We start from the raw sequence: 21,821 nt of genomic DNA, 5'->3' as shown, positions 1-21,821 counted from the left end.
GAGGAAAAAAATCCTCTTTTTTTATTTCTGCATGGAACCAGTGGGTATTTCCCCAAACTGGTATTTCTTTATATAAAAATCTGGTTCTGATAAAGTGGGTACATCCCCAGTTTGGTATTTCTTTATATAAAAATCTGATTCTGATAAAGTGGGTATTTCTCTATATAAAAAATTCTATATAAAAAATCTGATTCTGATAAAGTGGGTACTTCCCCAAACCGGTCTTTTTTTATAAAAAATTACTTTATATAAAAATCTGATTTGATAAAGTGGGTACTTCCCCAAACTGGTATTTCTTTATATAAAACTTATTTATATAAAAATCTGATTCTGATAAAGTGGGTATTTCCCCAAACTGGTATTTCTTTTTATATAAACTTCTTTATATAAAAATCTGATTTGATAAAGTGGGTACTTCCCCAAACTTGTATTTTTTTATAAAAAATTACTTTATATAAAAATCTGATTTGATAAAGTGGGTATTTCCCCAAACTGGTAGTTCTCTATATAAAAACTTCTTCATATAAAAATCTGATTCTGATAAAGTGGGTACTTCCCCAGTTTAGTATTTCTTTATATAAAAATTTCTTCATACAAAAATCTGATTCTAAAATGTATTTCCCCAAGTTGGTATTTCCTTATATAAAAACTTCTTTATATAAAAATCTGATTCTGATAAAGTGGGTATTTCTTTATATAAAAACTTCTTCATATAAAAATCTGGTTCTGATAAAGTGGGTACTTCCCCAGTTTGGTATTTCTTTATATAAAAATTTCTTTATATAAAAATCTGATTCTAAAATGTGAGTATTTCCCCAAATTGGTATTTCTTTATATAAAAACTTCTTCATATAAAAATCTGATTCTGGGTATTTCCCTAAGCTGGTATTTATTTATATAAAAATTTCTTTATAAAAAATCTGATTCTGATAAAGTGGGTATTTCTCTATATAAAAAAATTCTATATAAAAAATTGATTCTGATAAAGTGGGTATTTCTTTATATAAAACTTATTTATATAAAAATCTGATTCTGATAAAGTGGGTATTTCTCCAAACTGGTACTTCTTTATATAAAATCTGATTCTGATTAAGTGGGTACTTCCCCAAGTTGGTATTTATTTATACAAAAACTTCTTTATATAAAAATCTGATTTGATAAAGTGGGTACTTCCCCAAACTGGTATTTTTTTATAAAAAATTACTTTATATAAAAATCTGATTTGATAAAGTGGGTATTTCCCCAAACTGGTAGTTCTCTATATAAAAACTTCTTTATATAAAAATCTGATTCTGATAAAGTGGGTACTTCCCTAAACTTGTATTTTTTTATAAAAAATTTCTTTATATAAAATCTGAATTTTGATAAAGTGGGTACTCCCCAATCTGGTATTTCTTTATCAGAATCTAAATTCTGATAAACTGGGTATTTCCCCGAGTTGGTATTTATATAAAAACTTCTTTATATGAAAATCTGATTCTCATAAAATGGGTACCTCCCCAAACTGGTATTTCTTTAAATAAAAACTTCTTTATACAAAAATCTGATTCTGATAAAGTGGTTACTTCCCCAAACTGGTAGTTCTCTATATAAAAACTTCTTTATATAAAAATTGATTTGATAAAGTGGGTACTTCCCAAGTTGGTATTTATTTACATAAAAACTTATTTATATAAATATCTGATTCTGATAAAGTGGGTACTTCCCCTAACTGGTATTTCTTTATATAAAACTTATTTATATAAAAATCTGATTCTAATAAAATGGGTATTTCCCCAAACTGGTACTTCTTTATATAAAATCTGATTCTGATTAAGTGGGTACTTCCTAAACTTGTTATTTTTTAATAAAAAAATACTTTATATAAAATCTGATTTGATAAAGTGGGTATTTCCCCAAACTGGTACTTCTCTATATAAAAACTTCTTTATATAAAAATCTGATACTGATAAAGTGGGTATTTCTTTATATAAAAACTTCTTCATATAAAAATCTGATTCTGATAAAGTGGGTGCTTCCCCAGTTTGGTATTTCTTTATATAAAAATTTCTTTATACAAAAATCTGATTCTAAAATGCAAGTATTTCCTCAAGTTGGTATTTATTTACATAAAAACTTATTTATATAAATATCTGATTCTGATAAAGTGGGTACTTCCCCTAACTGGTATTTCTTTATATAAAAACTTCTTTATACAAAAATCTGATTTGATAAAATGGGTATTTCTCCAAACTGGCATTTCTTTATATAAAAACTTCTTTATATAAAAATCTGATTCTGATAAAGTGGGTATTGCCCCAAACTGGTATTTCTTTATATAAAAATTTCTTGATATAAAAATCTGATTCTGATAAAATGCGTATTTCCCCAAACCGGTATTTTTTTATATAAAAACATTTTAATATAAAAACCTAATTCTGATAAAGTGGGTACTTCCCCAAACTGGTATTTATTGATATAGAAACTTCTTTATACAAAAGTCTGATTCTGATAAAGTTGGTATTTCTTTATATAAAAACTTCTTTATATAAAAATGTGATTCTGATAAAGTGGGTATTTCTCTATATAAAAAATTCTATATAAAAAATCTGATTCTGATAAAGTGGGTACTTCCCCAAACTGGTATTTCTTTATATAAAAATTTCTTGATAAAAAAGTCTGATTCTGATAAAATGAGTATTTCCCCAAACCGGTATTTTTTAATACAAAAACTTTTTAATATAAAAATCTGATTCTGATAAAGTGTCACCCCAATGTCACCCCAATGTGAGGGGTGAGACAGAAAAAACCCAATCTATCAAAAGCCACCTCAAATTAACACTCTCTTGAAATTCCCCCCCCTCTCTGCCTTGCTGGTGTTTTGAATAAATGCAGCCAAGCTGTGCCTCAACAAGAGGGAAAAAAGCCTAAATCCTTTTAAAGCATTGAAAAGGATTCAGTTGAATCTGTTGGAAAATCAGAGCCAATTGTGGAATCTGAGTGAAATCAGCATCTCCTCATGCTGAAATCAGGAGGATTTAGGATCTAAAACCTGAAGGATTTATCCCCCATCCGTTCCCATTCCAACGGGGTCTCAACGATTTTGACCAATGCCAGGAGGAAAATTTTAAAGCATTTCAAAGGATTCAGCTGAATCTGTTGGAAAATCAGAGCCAGTTGTGGAATCTGAGTGAAATCAGCACCTCCTCGTGCTGAAATCGGGAGGATTTAGGATCTAAAACCTGAGGGATTTATCCCCCATCCGTTCCCATTCCAATCCAATCTCAAGGATTTTGACCAATGCCAGGAGGAAAATTTTAAAGCATTTAAAAGGATTCAGCTGAATCTGTTGGAAAATCAGAGCCAGTTGTGGAATCTGAGTGAAATCTGCATCTCCTGAAGGATTTATTCCCCATTCCAATGTGGTGGATTCCCATTCCAATCCAATCTCAAGGATTTTGACCAATGCCAGGAGGAAAATTTTAAAGCATTTAAAAGGATTCAGTTGGGTCTGTTGGAAAATCAAAGCCAATTGTGGAAAAATTGTGGAATCTGACTGAAATCTGCATCTCCTGGTGCTGAAATCAGCATCACCCTGAAGGATTTATCCCCCATCAGTTCCCATTCCAATCCAATCTCAAGGATTTTGACCAATGCCATGAGGAAAATTTTAAAGCATTTAAAAGGATTCAGTTGAATCTGTTGGAAAATCAAAGCCAATTGTAGAATCTGAGTGAAATCAGCATCTCCTCATGCTGAAATCAGGAGGATTTAGGATCTAAAACCTGAAGGATTTATCCCCCATCCGTTCCCATTCCAATCCAATCTCAAGGATTTTGACCAATGCCAGGAGGAAAATCTTTCAAACATTTAAAAAGGATTCAGCTGGGTCTGTTGGAAAATCAAAGCCAATTGTGGAAAAATTGTGGAATCTGACTGAAATCTGCATCTCCTGATGCTGAAATCAGCATCACCCTGAATGATTTATCCCCCATCCGTTCCCATTCCAATCCAATCTCAAGGATTTTGACCAATGCCATGAGGAAAATTTTAAAGCATTTGAAAGGATTCAGTTGAATCTGTTGGAAAATCAAAGCCAATTGTGGAAAAATTGTGGAATCTGACTGAAATCTGCATCTCCTGATGCTGAAATCAGCATCACCCTGAATGATTTATCCCCCATCAGTTCCCATTCCAATGGGGTCTCAACGATTTTGACCAATGCCATGAGGAAAATTTTAAAGCATTTCAAAGGATTCAGCTGAATCTGTTGGAAAATTCATCCTGCAGCACACAAAGGGCAGGGGAGAGGGGAGGAAACTGCAGTTGGGCCTCATAATGAAATCCTCCACGTCCCTTGGTGCTGCAAACAATCAATAAGCCATCAGACGTGAGGGGAGATTGGATTCAGAATATTTATTGCAGCCACTCCACGGGGTACAAAGCACAACAGCAAACAAGTGAGAATTCAAGGTTAATGAGCACCAGGGAGAAACTCACCCAGGAAACACAAAAATCAAAGGGACGAAAAGCAGTGAGCTGCACTCAGGGCAGCTCTGAGGGCTCACACAAATCCCAAAAACATTTGGCAATAATTCCTAGGAAAGCTGCTCCTTACCTCTCTCAAATGCGTTTTTGATGTCGTTCACTTCAACCTGGGACCCAGACACTCTGAAAATTCCCTCGTGCTGCAGACCTGCAGGGAAACAAGAGATGCTGATGGCAAGATAAGATGGATTAGATAAAGGAAGAGGCACCTTCAGCAGCTCCAGTGATAAAGGAGAAATAAGAACAAAGGCAGAGGATGCTGTTTAAAATCCACTTTTCCCTGAGATGTCCAGAATATGAAAAACCAGAACTCAGCGCAGACAGAAGAATTATTAACCCTTCTAAACTGCTGGAGTAACAGGGCTCTGACAGCCTCTGATGTTATCGCTCACCCTGGAGGATCCCCAGAGGATTTTACAACCCAGAGGAAGTCATAAACCAGCAGTGGAGCAGCCAGGAGTAAAATACGACCAATGGCAGGAGGAAAACGTTTAAAATGTTTAAACTGAGATGAAAAAGGGTTCAGCTGAGTCGGCTGGAAAATCAGAGCCAATTGTGGAATCTGAAATCAGCATCTCCTGGTGCTGAAATCAGCACAATCCTGAGGGATTTATCCCCCATCCGTTCCCATTCCAGCGTGGTCTCAAGGATTTTGACCAATGTCATGAGGAAAATTTCAAAGCATTTAAAAGGATGCAGTTGAATCTGTTGGAAAATCAGAGCCAATTGTGGAATCTGAGTGAAATCAGCATCTCCTCATGCTGAAATCAGGAGGTATTATTAGGATCTAAATAACCTGAAGGATTTATATCCCCCATCAGTTCCCATTCCAATGGAGTCTCAAGGATTTTGACCAATGCCAGGAGGAAAACGTTTAAAATTTTTAAAATTACTCAGTTGGTCTGTTGGAAAATCAGAGCCAATTGTGGAATCTGAGTGAAATCAGGAGGATTTAGGATCTAAAACCTGAGGGATTTATCCCCCATCAGTTCCCATTCCAATGGGGTCTCAAGGATTTTGACCAATGCCAGGAGGAAAATTTTAAAGCATTTAAAAGGATTCAGTTGAATCTGCTGGAAAATCAGAGCCAGTTGTGGAATCTGAGTGAAATCAGCATCATCCTGAAGGATTTATCCCCCATCAGTTCCCATTCCAAAGTGGTTTCAAGGGTTTTTCCAGCAAATATCCAAATATCCAAAAATATATTTTATAGGAATGTCCCACAAACTCACTGTGCATAGGTTATTTTATTTTATTTTATTTTATATTTCATTTTATAGGAATGTCCCACAAATTCACCGTGCATAGGTTATTTTATATTTTATTTTTATTTTATTGCAATGTCCCACAAACTCACCATGCATAGGTTATTTCATTTTATATCTCATTTTATAGGAATGTCCCACAAACTCACTGTGCATAGGTTATTATTTTATGTTATTTTATTTTATTTTATTTTATTTTTATTTTATAGGAATGTCCCACAAACTCACCGTGCATAGGTTATTGAATTTATTTTATTATATTGTATTTTAATTTAATTTTGTATTTTATTTTATACTTTATATTATTTTATTTCATAGGAATGTCCCACAAACTCACCGTGCATACGTTTTTACTTTATATTTAATTTTATTTTACTTTATTTTATTTTACTTTCTTTTATATTTTATTTTATTTTACTTTCCTTTATATTTTATTTTATTTTATTTTATTTTATTTTATTTTTATTTTCTAGCAATGCCCCAGACTCACCGTGCATACGTTTTTATTTTATATTTAATTTTATTTTCCTTTATTTTATTTTACTTTCTTTTATATTTTATTTTATTTTCTTTTATATTTTATTTTATTTTATTTTATTTTATTTTATTTTATTTTATTTTATTTTATTTTATTTTATTTTATTTTTATTTTCTAGCAATGCCCCAGACTCACCGTGCCTGCTGATGAAGCGGATGCAGCTCTCCACCACCAGGGGAATGGCTTGGGAGGAATCCTGAATGCACAGAGAACAGGGAAAAAAATTAAAAATAATAAAAAATGAGAAAGATTTGACTGCACACCAAGACCACACCTTGCTCTCTTTATGCCAAACTGGAATTCCCAAATTTTATCCTTAAAGTATCAACAGGACATTTTTTGGGTCCTCCCTATCTCAAAAAATCACATTTTACCTCCCTTGGGTACCAAAAATCAACATTTTATCCCCAAGGCCAGGGACACAAAGTCAGGCTTGGTAAATCTTTATTACAGGGAGGCACAACAAGAGAGCAGTTTTAAATTTGAAATTTTAAATTTTCCCATGGAAAATCAATGAGGTTTTGGATTTTTGATTCCAGGTCTGTCAGAATACAAAGTAAAAGTAATTTTAAATTTTTGCCATGGAAAATCAACAAGGTTTTAGATTTTTGATTCCTGGTAATTTTTAATTTTGCCATGGAAAATCAACGAGGTTTTGGATTTTTGATTCCAATTAATTTTTAATTTTGCCATGGAAAATCAACAAGGTTTTGGATTTTTGATTCCAGTTAATTTTAAATTTTGCCATGGAAAATGAGCAAGGTTCTGGATTTTTGATTCCAGGTCTGTCAGAACACAAAGTAAAAGCAATTTTAAATTTTTCCATGGAAAATGAAACAAGGTTTTGGATTTTTGATTCCAGGTCTCTCAAAACACAAAGTAAAAGTAATTTTAAATTTTGCCATGGAAAATCAACAAGGTTTTGGATTTTTGATTCCAATTAATTTTAAATTTTGCCATGGAAAATCAATGAGGTTTTGGATTTTTGATTCCAGGTGATTTTAAATTTTGCCATGGAAAATGAGCAAGATTTTGGTTTTTGATTCCAGGTAATTTTAAATTTTGTCATGGAAGATGAAACAAGGTTTTGGATTTTTGATTCCAGGTCTCTCAATACACAAAGTAAAAGCAATTTTTAATTTTTGCCATGGAAAATCAATGAGGTTTTGGATTTCTGATTCCAGGTCTCTCAAAACACAAAGTGAAAGAAATTTTAAATTTTCCCATGGAAAATCAATGAGGTTTTGGATTTTTGATTCCAGGTGATTTTAAATTTTTGCCATGGAAAGTCAATGAGGTTTTGGATTTTTGAATCCAATTAATTTTAAATTTTGTCGTGGAAGATGAAACAAGGTTTTGCATTTTTGATTCCAGGTCTCTCAATACACAAAGTAAAAGCAATTTTAAATTTTCCCATGGAAAATCAATGAGGTTTTGGATTTTTGATTCCAGGTCTGTCAGAGCACTAAATAAAAGCAATTTTAAATTTTTGCCATGGAAAATCAACAAGGTTTTGGATTTTTGATTCCAATTAATTTTAAATTTTGCCATGGAAAACGAACAAGGTTCTGGATCCAGGTTTGAGGGATTTCTCCAATAAAACTGAAAAGGTCCATGGAAGACAAGGAGGGAAAAATAAAAATTTGTTTTCCAGCCCTCCTCCTCTTCCCACACCACACCCCTGCCTCGTTACTGAGGGAAATGTTAATTGTTTTAATTATTGTTTTAATAATTACCTGTTTCCTCACGGTGGAGCTGCGCCTGCCACTGGTCCAGAGGTGCAGGAGGGGGAAAAAAGAGCAGAAAATCAGAATAATCCTCCCCCATCACCAGCTCATCCCTGCCACGTGCTGGAGCAGGGAAGGATTCAAAAATCCCAGAAAACTGAAATTCCAGAGGCAGAAATCTCAGGAAACCCAAATCCCACAGCCAGAAATCCCAATAAACCAAAATTCCACAGCCAGAAATCCCAATAAACCGTAACTCCAGAGCCAGAAATCCCAGTAAACCAAAATTCGAGCCAGAAATCCCAGTCAAGCATAATTCTAGAGCAAAAAATCCCAGTAAACCAAAATTCCAGAGCCAGAAATCCCAGTCAATCATCATTCCAGAGCCAGAAACCCCAATCATAATTCCAGAGCAAGAAATCGCAGAAAACCAAAATTCCAGAGCCAAAATTCCCAGTAAACCAAAATTCCAGAGCCATAAATCCCAATAATAATTCCAGAGCAAAAAATCCCAGTCAATCATAATTCCAGAGCCAGAAATCCCAATAAACCAAAATTCCAGAGCCAGAAATCCCAATAAACCAAAATTCCAGAGCCAGAAATCCCAGTCAGTCATAATTCCAGAGCCAGAAATCCAAATAAACCAAAATTCCAGAGCCAGAAATCCCAGTCAATCATAATTCCAGAGCCAGAAATCCCAGTAAACCATAATTCCAGAGCCAAAATTCCCAATAAACCAAAATTCCAGAGCCAAAATTCCCAGTCAGTCATAATTCCAGAGCCTCACTCCAGTTCTGGACCTCCAGAAAAATTGTAATTGACTTTTTAAATCACTCAAAACCTGCACAAGGCACAAGGCACCAAAAAAATCACCCCTGATATTTTAATTTTGACCATCCTGGGGTGCTTGCAGGAGATGAAGTTTGATATAAATTGCAGCTGGGTCCCCCTGTGCTGTTCACAGTGGAGTCTTTATGATATTTTTGATATTATTTCAAATAAATAAATAACATTATTTATTGAAACCGCCCCCGGAACAGCAGCACGCACCAGCCTTGCCTGTCTGCTCTCATTTTTTTGGTGTTGTGAGACATTAAATTATTAAAAAATAATAAAAAAGCTTTGCTCTGGCAGGGTTTTCCCTCAAAATTTATTGCTGGGGTTTAAAATTCCTTTAGTTTGGTGTAAAAATGAAAGCAAGGGAGAAAATGGCAGCGAGGCCCTCGTGTATCACTGCAGCCAATTCCCTGCCAGGGCTGCTCAATTATAAATAAGAGGATTAGAAGTGTGATTTTTTATTTTAAAAAAGCCTGTACAATGTGTTAATTTGGAGGAAATTCCTTTTGTAAAAAAAAAAAAAAAAAAAAAAAAAATCAAAACGCCGAATGAAAAATAAAAAATAAATTTAAAATAAATCCAATTCCACGGGCTGTCACAGACAATGAGGTGGGTTTTAAAGCTGTTAAGCCAGCACGATTCTTTGATATTTAAAATTGTTTCATGATGAATAATATTTTTATTTTTACAGATGTCAGTAATGAGTCCACGCTGGTGGGAATCACCTTGTTTTGTTAACGAGGCAGGAGGAGCTTTGCATTTTGGCTAAAGGAACTTTATAAAATAAGTTTGATTATTCTAATAGCAATAATTGTAGTTTTAGTAGCAGTATTTTGTGTGCAAAAAATGACGAGTTAGCACCTAATATTTTAGTTGTTCATGATGAAACAGGAAAGCTTTATAAATATGATTGTTTGGCAAAAGATTTTAAGACTATAGAAACTATAACTGAGATTGAAATGAAAGAAAGCCCCTGAATCCATCATTTGGGACTTCTTGCTTAGATAATTTGTTTGATGGTTGGAGCTTTGCATTTTGGCTAAAGGAACTTTGTAAAATAAGTTTGATTATTCTAATAGTAATAATTGTAGATTTTTCAGTATTTTGTATAATTCAGTGTGTGTGCAAAAAATGATAAGTATCTAATATTTTAGTTGTTCATCAAAATGGGGGAGATGAAACAGGAAAGCTTTATAAATATGATTGTTTGGCAAAAGATTTTGAAACTATAGAAATTATAAGTGAGATTGAAATGAAAGAAAAGCCCCTGAATCCATCATTTGGGACTTCTTGCTTAGATAATTGGATGGTTGGAGCTTTGCATTTTGGCTAAAGGAACTTTATAAAATAAGTTTGATTATTCTAATAGCAATAATTGTAGTTTTAGTAGCAGTATTTTGTATATTCAATGTGTGCAGAAAATAATGAGTGTCTAATATTTTAGTTGTTCATCAAAATGGGGGAGATGAAACAGGAAAGCTTCATAAATATGATTGTTTGGCAAAAGATTTTGAGAATATAGAAACTATAAGTGAGATGGAAGGAATTTCTCTCACTTCTCCATCCTGCTCCTGATCTGCTCTAAATATACCAGGGCAAGAAAAGGAATTTGTTTATATGAATTAATTTTATAAATTATTATTATTATAAATTTAATTAATAGAAACAAATTCTACACATATATATATGTAATAGAAAATTATATATAAAATTAATAGAAAATATATATTATAAATATATAAATATAAATATATTATAAATATCTATAAATATATTTATATAAATATAAATATATAAATATATTATAAATATATTTATAATATATATTTTACATATATATATTTACATATATATTATATGTATATATATACATATATAATATATATATGTAATATTAAAATATATATTCTATATATATTATATAATATACATAGAATATATGTTTATTTATTTAAAAATCTATGAAATATATCATATATAAAATTTAATTTATAATAAATTATTACATTTAATTAAATTGATTAAACTCCTGCCCCATCTCTGGAAGTGTTCCAGGCCAGGCTGGATGGGATTTGGAGCACCTGGCACAGTGGAAGGTGGCACTGGATGAGCTTTAATGTCCCTTCCCACCCAAACCACCCCAGGATTCCATTCTTTGACTAAATCAGAGTATTTTTCTAACAGACACACATCCTGGGCTGGTAATGCTCTGGAATGACCAATTTGCATCAGATTTTCCTTAAAAACCACAATTCCCTGAGCCACACCTACCTGGCCAGGGCACAGTCTGTCCGCTGACCTGCGGAGGAGACAAAGAAACGCAGAGTGAGGGGGGAGGAACGGGGAATATATAATATATATTTAATATTTCTGTGCAGAGAATTGAGGAAGGAGATGGAGGAAAGCAGAGCAGAGAGGAGGGGAAGCCCCAAGGACAGCACCAAACCCTTCCCTGCCTGCTCAGCTCCACCAAACCCCACCAGGAGCCAGCTCAGGCTGTCCCAGCACTCCCATCCACGGCAATTCTTGCTTTGAAATAGAAATTACCCTCCCTGAGCATCCTAACTGCTGACTGTCCGGTTATCTCGGCTGTTTGAGGGGCCTGGAAAGGCCCGAGGTGGCCTTGGGGCAGCCCACGTATCGAAGGACGAGAAGAGGCTTCAGTTCTTCTTTCGGTTTTTATGTTTATTAATTGTTTATCTAAAAGATTTTCTTTCAGCCGAACAGAGATCTGCTCAGCAGCCAGCCATGGGCACACTGTCTGCCCTCCGGGGCAGCCACGTATCTTTATACCCATTGTTACGTGTACAATATTTATCATTTTTCCCCAATACCATTTATTCTTATAACTCGGTGCACTCTCAGTAATAACCAATCCAAAGGTGCCACCATGGCCAAAGAAGATGGAGGAGAAGAGGAAGAAGAAGAAGGACAGGACACACCCCAATTCCTCCATCTTACTTCTCTAAACCCCCCTGTACAGAAATCCTAAACCCTGTGTCTCACCCTCTAATTAACCAATCCCTTCACCATTCACCCCGGTGAAACCCTCCTGTCCTCATACAGGTGTCGTCTCCTGTGTAGGATCAAAGTCCAGCCACCAGACACTTCTGGAACATTCCAGGACTCCCGAGACCCCCAAGGTGGTCTCGGTGGCTCAGCATCTCAGGACTGAGATCTTGAGATCCGACACTGACTTCTGCCAAAAACTGGGCTGGTCAGTCCCTCCCTCCTTCCCTCCTCCCAGGGGAACTGGTGGGGCAGGAGATTCCACATCCCAACCAGCCCCTGAGGAAGAGGGCAAACATTCCCAGATTTGTCAGCCCACAGCCCGAACGTGCTGGCACCAGAGCTGTTTTCAGACACAGACGTTCAGCGGTGGTTTTTTCTGATGAACATATTTATAAAAAACACTCCATTAACTTGTGCTGAGTTTTGGAGGAAGCAGCAGCCAAGCCAAACGCAGAGTGAGGAGGGAGGAACAGGGAAATTATTATTTTAATATTTCTGTGCAGAGAATTGAGGAAGGAGATGGAGGAAAGCAGAGCAGAGAGGAGGGGAAGCCCCAAGGACAGCACCAAACCCTTCCCTGCCTGCTCAGCTCCACCAAACCCCACCAGGAGCCAGCTCAGGCTGTCCCAGCACTCCCATCCACGGCAATTCTTGGTTTTAAATAGAAATTATCCTCCCTGAGCATCCTAACTGCTGACTGTCCGGTTATCTCGGCTGTTTGAGGGGCCTGGAACGGAACCTGAGGTGGCCTTGGGACAGCCCGCGTATCGAAGGACGAGAAGAGGCTTCAGTTCTTCTTTCTGGTTTTATGTTTATTAATTGTTTATCTAAAAGATGTTCTTTCAGCCAGCAGAGATCTGCTCAGCAGCCAGCCATGAGCACACTGTCTGCCCTCCGGACAGTCACCTATCTTTATACCCATTGTTACGTGTACAATATTTATCATTTTTCCCCAATACCATTTATTCTTATAACTCGGTGCACTCTCAGTAATAACCAATCCAAAGGTGCCACCGTGGCCAAAGAAGATGGAGGAGAAGAGGAAGAAGAAGAAGGACAGGACACGCCCCAATTCCTCCATCTTACTCCTCTAAACCCCCCTGTACATAAATCCTAAACCCTGTGTCTCACCCTCTAATTAACTAATCCCTTCACCATTCACCCTGGTGAAGCCCTCATCCTTGTCGTCTCCCGTGTAGGACCAAAGTCCAGCCACCAGACACTTCTGGAACATTCCAGGACTCCCGAGACCCCCAAGGTGGTCTCGGTGGCTCAGCATCTCAGGACTGAGATCTTGAGATCCGACACTGACTTCTGCCAAAAACTGGGCTGGTCAGTCCCTCCCTCCTTCCCTCCTCCCAGGGGAACTGCTGGGGCAGGAGATTCCACATCCCAACCAGCCCCTGAGGAAGAGGGCAAACATTCCCAGATCTGTCAGCCCACAGCCCGAACGTGCTGGCACCAGAGCTGTTTTCAGACACAGACGTTCAGCGGTGTGGTTTTTCTGATGAACATATTTATAAAAAACACTCCATTAACTTGTGCTGAGTTTTGGAGGAAGCAGCAGCCAAGCCAAACGCAGAGTGAGGAGGGAGGAACGGGGAAATTATTATTTTAATATTTCTGTGCAGAGAACTGAGGAAGGAGAGGGAGGAAAGCAGAGCAGAGAGGAGGGGAAGCCCCAAGGACAGCACCAAACCCTTCCCTGCCTGCTCAGCTCCACCAAACCCCACCAGGAGCCAGCTCAGGCTGTCCCAGCACTCCCATCCACGGCAATTCTTGCTTTTAAATAGAAATTATCCTCCCTGAGCATCCTAACTGCTGACTTCTGCCAAAACCTGGGCTTGTCAGTCCCTCCCTCCTTCCCTCCTCCCAGGGGAACTGCTGGGGCAGGAGATTCCACATCCCAACCAGCCCCTGAGGAAGAGGGCAAACATTCCCAGATTTGCCAGCCCACAGCCCGAACGTGCTGGCACCAGAGCTGTTTTCAGACACAGACGTTCAGTGGTGGTTTTTTCTGACGAACATATTTATAAAAAACACTCCATTAACTTGCGCTGAGTTTTGGAGGAAGCAGCAGCCAAGCCAAACGCAGAGTGAGGAGGGAGGAACGGGGAAATTATTATTTTAATATTTCTGTGCAGAGAACTGAGGAAGGAGAGGGAGGAAAGCAGAGCAGAGAGGAGGGGAAGCCCCAAGGACAGCACCAAACCCTTCCCTGCCTGCTCAGCTCCACCAAACCCCACCAGGAGCCAGCTCAGGCTGTCCCAGCACTCCCATCCACGGCAATTCTTGGTTTTAAATAGAAATTATCCTCCCTGAGCATCCTAACTGCTGACTGTCCGGTTATCTCGGCTGTTTGAGGGGCCTGGAACGGAACCTGAGGTGGCCTTGGGGCAGCCCGCGTATCGAAGGACGAGAAGAGGCTTCAGTTCTTCTTTCGGTTTTTATGTTTATTAATTGTTTATCTAAAAGATGTTCTTTCGGCCCAACAGAGCTCTGCTCAGCAGTCAGCCATGAGTACACTGTCTGCCCACCCGGGGCAGCCACCTATCTTTATACCCATTGTTACGTGTACAATATTTATCATTTTTCCCCAATACCATTTATTCTTATAACTCGGTGCACTCTCAGTAATAACTAATCCAAAGGTGCCACCGTGGCCAAAGAAGATGGAGGAGAAGAGGAAGAAGAAGGAGGACAGGACACGCCCAATTCCTCCATCTTACTCCTCTAAACCCCCTGTACATAAATCCTAAACCCTGTGTCTCACTCTCTAATTAACTAATCCCTTCACCATTCACTCTGGTGAAGCCCTCATCCTTGTCATCTCCTGTGTAGGACCAAAGCCCAGCCACCAGACACTTCTGGCAACATTCCAGGACTCCCGAGCCCCCCAAGGTGGTCTCGGTGGCTCAGCATCTCAGGACTGAGATCTTGAGATCCGACACTGACTTCTGCCAAAAACTGGGCTGGTCAGTCCCTCCTTCCCTCCTCGCAGGGGAACTGCTGGGGCAGGAGATTCCACATCCCAACCAGGCCCTGAGGAAGAGGGCAAACATTCCCAGATTTGCCAGCCCACAGCCCGAACGTGCTGGCACCAGAGCTATTTTCAGACACAGACGTTCAGTGGTGTGGTTTTTTCTGATGAACATATTTATAAAAAACACACCATTAACTTGTGCTGAGTTTTGGAGGAAGCAGCAGCCAAGCTCAGGGACTTGCTAATTCAGCATCACCTAAAACATCACAACAGAAGAGAAGAGGAGGATGTGCTGCTGGGAGTGGGACAGGAAGGTTTTTTTGGTGAAAATCAGTGAAACCACACTGATTCCCAGCAGCTGAAAATCCACCTTCCCTCCTGTTGTCTTCCTGCTCCTGGGGAGGTGGAAGGAGGAGCGAGGGAAGCAGCTAATTGCTGATGGCTGACAATTAGCTGAGCACATCTTGATAGCCACTTTTGCTCTCCCCACGTAAAAAGCCAAAACAGTGCATAATTTACATGAAAATGTTATTCTGCAGCAGAATTTCCAGCCATCTGTCCCCTTTTTTTTTTTTTTTTTTTTTCTCATCATGGAATATTCATACAGAGAAATTACAGTGGCAGCATCAAGGGGCTCCTGCATTAGGGTGACAAATGGGGACAGGAGGCAGGGACATAATTACTTGCAGAGGGGAGGACTCGCTGCTGCTTTCATTGCTGGAACTTGTCATCTTCAGATTAAGGCAATTTGCAGCACCACGACTAAAATAATGTCACCTGAGGATGGGGCAGGGAGGAGAATAAAAAATAACAACCCCCTGAAGCTGCCAGGCACTGCAGACACACAGCTGGAGGCACATTTTCCTGCAGGGCTCCTAACCCTGCTCTGGGGAATGTGGAGGGAATTTCATTTGCCATTTCCCAATTAAGTGACATTTTATGGATAAATCTAGGCATGATCCCCTAGTTTGTAGCATTAACCTGCTCCTGTGGGTTGGGAAATGGGAAGTTCCTCCCTTTCCCAGTTTCTGATCTCACAGATGACAGGAGGAGATTTTTTTGGGGCTCACCCTGATGCTCACCCTGAGCCACTACCAAAGCTCTGATTTGCAAAAAGACAACAGAAGCAGCCTTTAAACCCACACAGCACCACAGAAATCCCATTTAATTTCCTCTCCTTTCCCCCCCAGCTGGGTTCAGGGGGCAGGCAGGTTAAGAGGAAGCAGGGCTGGAATGCAGAGGTCAGGCAGCACCAGGGATGCCATCAGTCACTCTGCCACTCACTCATCTTCAGAGGCACAACAAAAACGCCCTGAGGACACAAAACTTTGCCTTTTTTACAGGAGAGATGAGGAGATGAGCAACTTTAACCCAACCAAACCGAGGTACATCCTCCCCTCATCTCTGATAAACACAAAACTCTTAATTATTTCAGCAAGAAGTATTTTTCAGTGCATTTTCAAACTGGAAACAAAGACTTAAAATGCACTGAAAAACTTAAATATTTCTCTGAAATATTTAAAAGGATGCTGGCTGAGTTTTCATCCAGCAGATCTGTGGGGAGCTCAGCTCAGCCACACAGCCCTGCTCCAGACACAGCCCAGGACTGATTTGAGCCAGTGAAAATCCAGTTTTTGACCTGACATTTGGACTGCTCAAACCTTCTCCTCTGCAAATACAGGTTTCTATGGAAACTTGGGTACATAGTTGAAGTGTTTTTGGCCAACAGGATTTGCCCATACCATGAAGGGAAAAGAAATCTGCCTTTGTTCTGCCTCTAACAGCAAATGAATATTCAGTTCTGGCTGCTGCCCCCTGACTGATGCCCTCTGGACAGGCAACATATTTCACATGCTCTGAAATTTGTTTGTGCTTCTCCCAACAAAAGCCTGGGCTCAGCATTGGGTTGAAGCCACGGAGAGGTGAGGAGCAGCCAAACTGCCACAGAAATGAGGGTTAAAAATTCTGAATTGATGAATAAACCAGCAGGTTTGGCCTAAGAAGAGCTCACCAGGAAGGGGAACACAAATGAAGGCTAAAAATTCTGAACTGGTGACTAAAATCAGCAGGTCTGGCCCATGAGGGATCATGAAGAGCTCACCAGGATGGGTGTGAAGGAGGGGAACAGAAATAAAAGCTAAAAATTCTGAATTGATGGGTAAATCAGCAGGTTTGGCCCAAGAGAGATCATGAAGAGCTCACTAGGATGGGTTTGAAGGAAAGAAACACAAATGAAGGCTAAAAATTCTGAATTGATCAGTAAATCAGCAGGTTTGGCCCAGGAGAGATCATGAGGAGCTCACCAGGATGGGTGTGAAGGAGGGAAACACAAATGAAGGCCAAAAATTCTGAATTGCTGAGTAAATCAGCAGGTTAGGCCCAAGAGAAATCATGAGAGGCCCACCATCATGAGGAGCTCACCAGGATAGGTGTGAAGCAAAGGAACACAAATTAAGGCTAAAAATTCTGAATTGATCAGTAAATCAGCAGGTTTGGTCCACGAGAGATCATGAGGAGCTCACCAGGAAGGGGAACACAAATGAAGGCTAAAAATTCTGAATTGATCAGTAAATCAGCAGGTTTGGCCCAAGAGAGATTATGAGAGGCCCACCACGATAGGTGTGAAGGAAAGGAACACAAATGAAGGCTAAATATTCTGAATTGCTGAGTAAATCACCAGATTTGGCCTAAGAAGAGCTCACCAGGATGGCTGTGAAGGAGGGAAACACAAATGAAGGCAAAAAATTCTGAATTGATGAGTAAATTAGAAGGTTTGGCCCAAGAAGAGCTCACCAGGATGGGTGTGAAGGAAAGGAACACAAATGAAGGCTAAATATTCTGAATTGATCAGTAAATCAGCAGGTTAGGCCCAAGAGAGATCATGAGAGGCCCACCATCATGAGGAGCTCACCAGGATGGGTGTGAAGGAAAGGAACACAAATAAAGGCTAAAAATTCTGAATTGATCAGTAAATCAGCAGGTTTGGCCCAAGAGAGATTATGAGAGGCCCACCACGATAGGTGTGAAGGAAAGGAACACAAATGAAGGCTAAATATTCTGAATTGCTGAGTAAATCACCAGATTTGGCCTAAGAAGAGCTCACCAGGATGGCTGTGAAGGAGGGGAACACAAATGAAGGCCAAAAATTCCGAATTGATGAGTAAATTAGAAGGTTTGGCCCAAGAAGAGCTCACCAGGATGGGTGTGAAGGAAAGGAACACAAATAAAGGCTAAAAATTCTGAATTGATCAGTAAAAACAGCAGGTTTGGCCCAAGAGGGAAGATGAGGAGCTCACCAGGATAGGTGTGAAGCAAAGGAACACAAATGAAGGCCAAATATTCTGAATTGATGAGTAAATCACCAGATTTGGCCTAAGAAGAGCTCACCAGGATGGATGTGAAGGAGGGGAACACAAATGAAGGCCAAAAATTCCGAATTGATGAGTAAATTAGAAGGTTTGGCCCAAGAAGAGCTCACCAGGATGGGTGTGAAGGAAAGGAACACAAATGAAGGCTAAAAATTCTGAATTGATCAGTAAAAACAGCAGGTTTGGCCCAAGAGGGATGATGAGGAGCTCACCAGGGTGGGTGTGAAGGAACACAAATGAAGGCCAAATATTCTGAATTGCTGAGTAAATCACCAGATTTGGCCTAAGAAGAGCTCACCAGGATGGATGTGAAGGAGGGGAACAAAAATTCCGAATTGATGAGTAAATTAGAAGGTTTGGCCCAAGAAGAGCTCACCAGGATGGCCGTGAAGGAGGGGGCAGCACACAAATGCACATTAATGCCTTAAAATTCAGCGTTTTGGTGTTCACCACTCATCTCCCTCATGCAGATCAGAGGAATTAATTAATAAACATCAGCATGGCATTGCAGGATTAATCCAGGGCTGAGGAGCTCCATAAATGCCCGGCCTGGCTGGAGCTCACACTCACTTTCTCCCAGGGTCTTCTGCAGGAGGTCGTGCTTGGCCTGGAGCTTGGTGATGAGGTTCCTGCCCTCCAGGTACTCCTTCATTTTCTGTGGAGAAAACACAGAATGGTGAGGGACAATCATCTCTCTGATCAAGGGCTGGGGGAGCTGGGCTGTGAACGTGAGGGCAGGGACACTGAATTTGCAGAGTGACACTGAATTTATAGAGTTACACTGAATTTACAGCTAGAGAATGACACTGAATATAGTGTGACACTGAATTTACAGAGTGACACTGAATTTGCAGAGTGACATTGAATTTGCAGAGTGACACTGAATTTACAGTTAGAGAATGACACTGAATATAGTGTGACACTGAATTTATAGAGTGACACTGAATTTACAGAGTGACACTCAATTTACAATTAGAAGGACACTGAATTTAGTGTGACATTACATTTAATGTTATTGAATGACACTGAATTTACAGAGTGACCCTGAATTTTCAGTTATAGAATGACACTGAATTTACAGTGACACTGAATTTACAGCTAGAGGGACACTGAATTTACAGTTATTGAGTGACACTGAATTTACAGTGACACTGAATTTTCAGTTAGTGTGACCCTGAATTTTCAGTTATAGAATGACATCAAATTTAGTGTGACACTGAATTTAGTGTGACCCTGAATTAACAGTTACAGAATGACATTTAATTTAGTGTGACACTGAATTTACAGAGTGACACTGAATTTGCAGAGTTGCACTGAATTTACAGTTACAGGTGACACTGAATTTAGTGTGACACTGAACTTACAGTTATAGAATGACACTGAATTTACAGTGACACTGAATTTACAGTTATACAATGACACTGAATTTACAGTGATACTGAATTTTCAGTTAAAGAATGACACTGAATTTACAGTTAGAATGACACTGAATTTAGTGTGACACAGAATTTACAGCTAGTGTGACCCTGAATTTTCAGTTATAGAATGACATCGAATTTAGTGTGACACTGAATTTAGTGTGACCCTGAATTAACAGTTACAGAATGACATTTAATTTAGTGTGACACTGAATTTAGTGTGACACTGAACTTACAGTTATAGAATGACATTGAATTTACAGCTATACAATGACACTGAATTTACAGTGATACTGAATTTTCAGTTAAAGAATGACACTGAATTTACAGTTAGAATGACACTGAATTTAGTGTGACACAGAATTTACAGCTAGAGGGACACTGAGTTTAGTGTGACACTGAATTTACAGAGTGACACTGAATTTAGAGTTATAAAATGACATTGAATTTTAGTGTGACACCAAATTTACAGAGTGACACTGAATTTACAGTTATTGAGTGACACTGAATTTAGTGTGACACTAAATGAAATTGCACACGAATTTACAGTTATAAAATGACACTGAATTTAGTGTCACACTGAATTTACAGTTAGAATGACATTGAATTTACAGTTAAAGGGATGCTGAATTTACAGTTATAAAATGACACTGAATTTAGTGTCACACTGAATTTACAGTTATTGAATACCACTGAATTTAGTGTCACACTGAATTTACAGTTATTGAGTGACACTGAATTTACAGATATAGAATGACATTGAATTTAGTGTGACACTCAATTTGCAATTACAGAATGACAAAGAATTTACAGAGTGCCACTGAATTTCGTGTAGCACTGAATTTACAGAGTGACACTGGATTTAGAGAGTGACACTGAATTTACAGTTACAAAATGACACTGAATTTAGTGTGACACTGAATTTACAGAGTGACACTGAATTTACAGTTATTGAGTGACACTGAATTTAGTGTCACACTGAATTTACAGTTAGAATGACATTGAATTTACAGTTAGAGGGACATTGAATTTACAGTTATTGAGTGACATTGAATTTAGTGTGACACTAAATGAATTTGCACATGAATTTACAGTTATAGAATGACACTGAATTTACAGTTAGAATTTCACTGAATTTAGTGTGACACTGAATTTACAGTTACAAAATGACACTGAATTTAGTGTGACACTGAATTTACAGTTAGAATTCCACTGAATTTAGTGTGACACTGAATTTACAGTTAGAATTTCCCTGAATTTAGTGTGACACTAAATGAATTTGCACATGAATTTACAGTTATAGAATGACACTGAATTTACAGTTAGAATTTCACTGGATTTAGTGTGACACTGAATTTACAGTTAGAATTTCACTGGATTTAGTGTGACACTGAATTTACAGAGTGACACCGAATTTGCAGTTATAGAATGACACTGAATTTAGTGTGACACTGAATTTACAGTTACAAAATGACACTGAATTTAGTGTGACACTGAATTTACAGTTAGAATTCCACTGAATTTAGTGTGACACTGAATTTACAGAGCGACACCGAATTTGCAGTTATAGAATGACACTGAATTTACAGAGTGACACTGAATTTACAGTGACAATAACTCTGAAATTCACAGTTAAAGCATGACCTAAGTCCTGGTTTAAATATCTGGGCAAGCCTAAAGCTCAGGCCACTCATATTTGAGCCCAGCCAAGCTTGGATCAATGCTCTCAGAGGCCTTTTCCAGCCTTAAAAATCCTGAAATTCTGTTTATTCTCCATCTGCAGGGCAATTTGCATTGTTGCTCTGTGGGATCAGCTGAATGTTTGGCATTTTTGGAGCCACCAGAGGAGCTGTCAGCATCCCTGGGCAGGCACTCCATGAGCAATCTGTGTGAACCAACTCAAGGCTGCCACTGGGCTTATTCTCTCACTTAACCTCCCTCACCCCACTTTTCTTGTCAAACCCTGCGTGCTGGATGATCCACAGGGCAAAATAAATAAAGATATTATGGAAGTTCGCATTTACTCTGGGATACTGTACAGCCACACACAGGCGTTTTTCTCCACTGCTCCCTGATTTTCCACAGCTTTGCAAATGCTGATATTTATTTATTTATTTATTTATTTATTTATTTATTTTCTGTAGTT

The 21,821-nt window shown here is 38.5% G+C and overlaps 1 protein-coding gene across 3 annotated transcripts in view; it reads right to left on the bottom strand.

Annotated features, from left to right (window-relative positions):
* SRGAP2 (SLIT-ROBO Rho GTPase activating protein 2) overlaps window positions 1–21,821 on the bottom strand; it is a 153,233-nt gene that overhangs the window by 30,012 nt on the left and 101,400 nt on the right. For all 3 annotated transcript variants that reach the window (XM_064733342.1, XM_064733343.1, XM_064733344.1), the window contains exons 11-15: window positions 18,828–18,912; window positions 11,166–11,193; window positions 8,067–8,097; window positions 6,466–6,526; window positions 4,598–4,675 (exon numbers count right to left, since the gene is read on the bottom strand). In XM_064733342.1, the coding sequence (XP_064589412.1) occupies window positions 4,598–4,675; window positions 6,466–6,526; window positions 8,067–8,097; window positions 11,166–11,193; window positions 18,828–18,912 (283 nt within the window). The remainder of the gene's footprint in view (window positions 1–4,597; window positions 4,676–6,465; window positions 6,527–8,066; window positions 8,098–11,165; window positions 11,194–18,827; window positions 18,913–21,821) is intronic.

This window comes from Zonotrichia leucophrys, chromosome 26, assembly GCF_028769735.1.
Source record: "Zonotrichia leucophrys gambelii isolate GWCS_2022_RI chromosome 26, RI_Zleu_2.0, whole genome shotgun sequence".
Classification (NCBI taxonomy): Eukaryota; Metazoa; Chordata; class Aves; order Passeriformes; family Passerellidae; genus Zonotrichia; species Zonotrichia leucophrys.
This window is presented reverse-complemented; position numbering and strand designations above follow the sequence as displayed.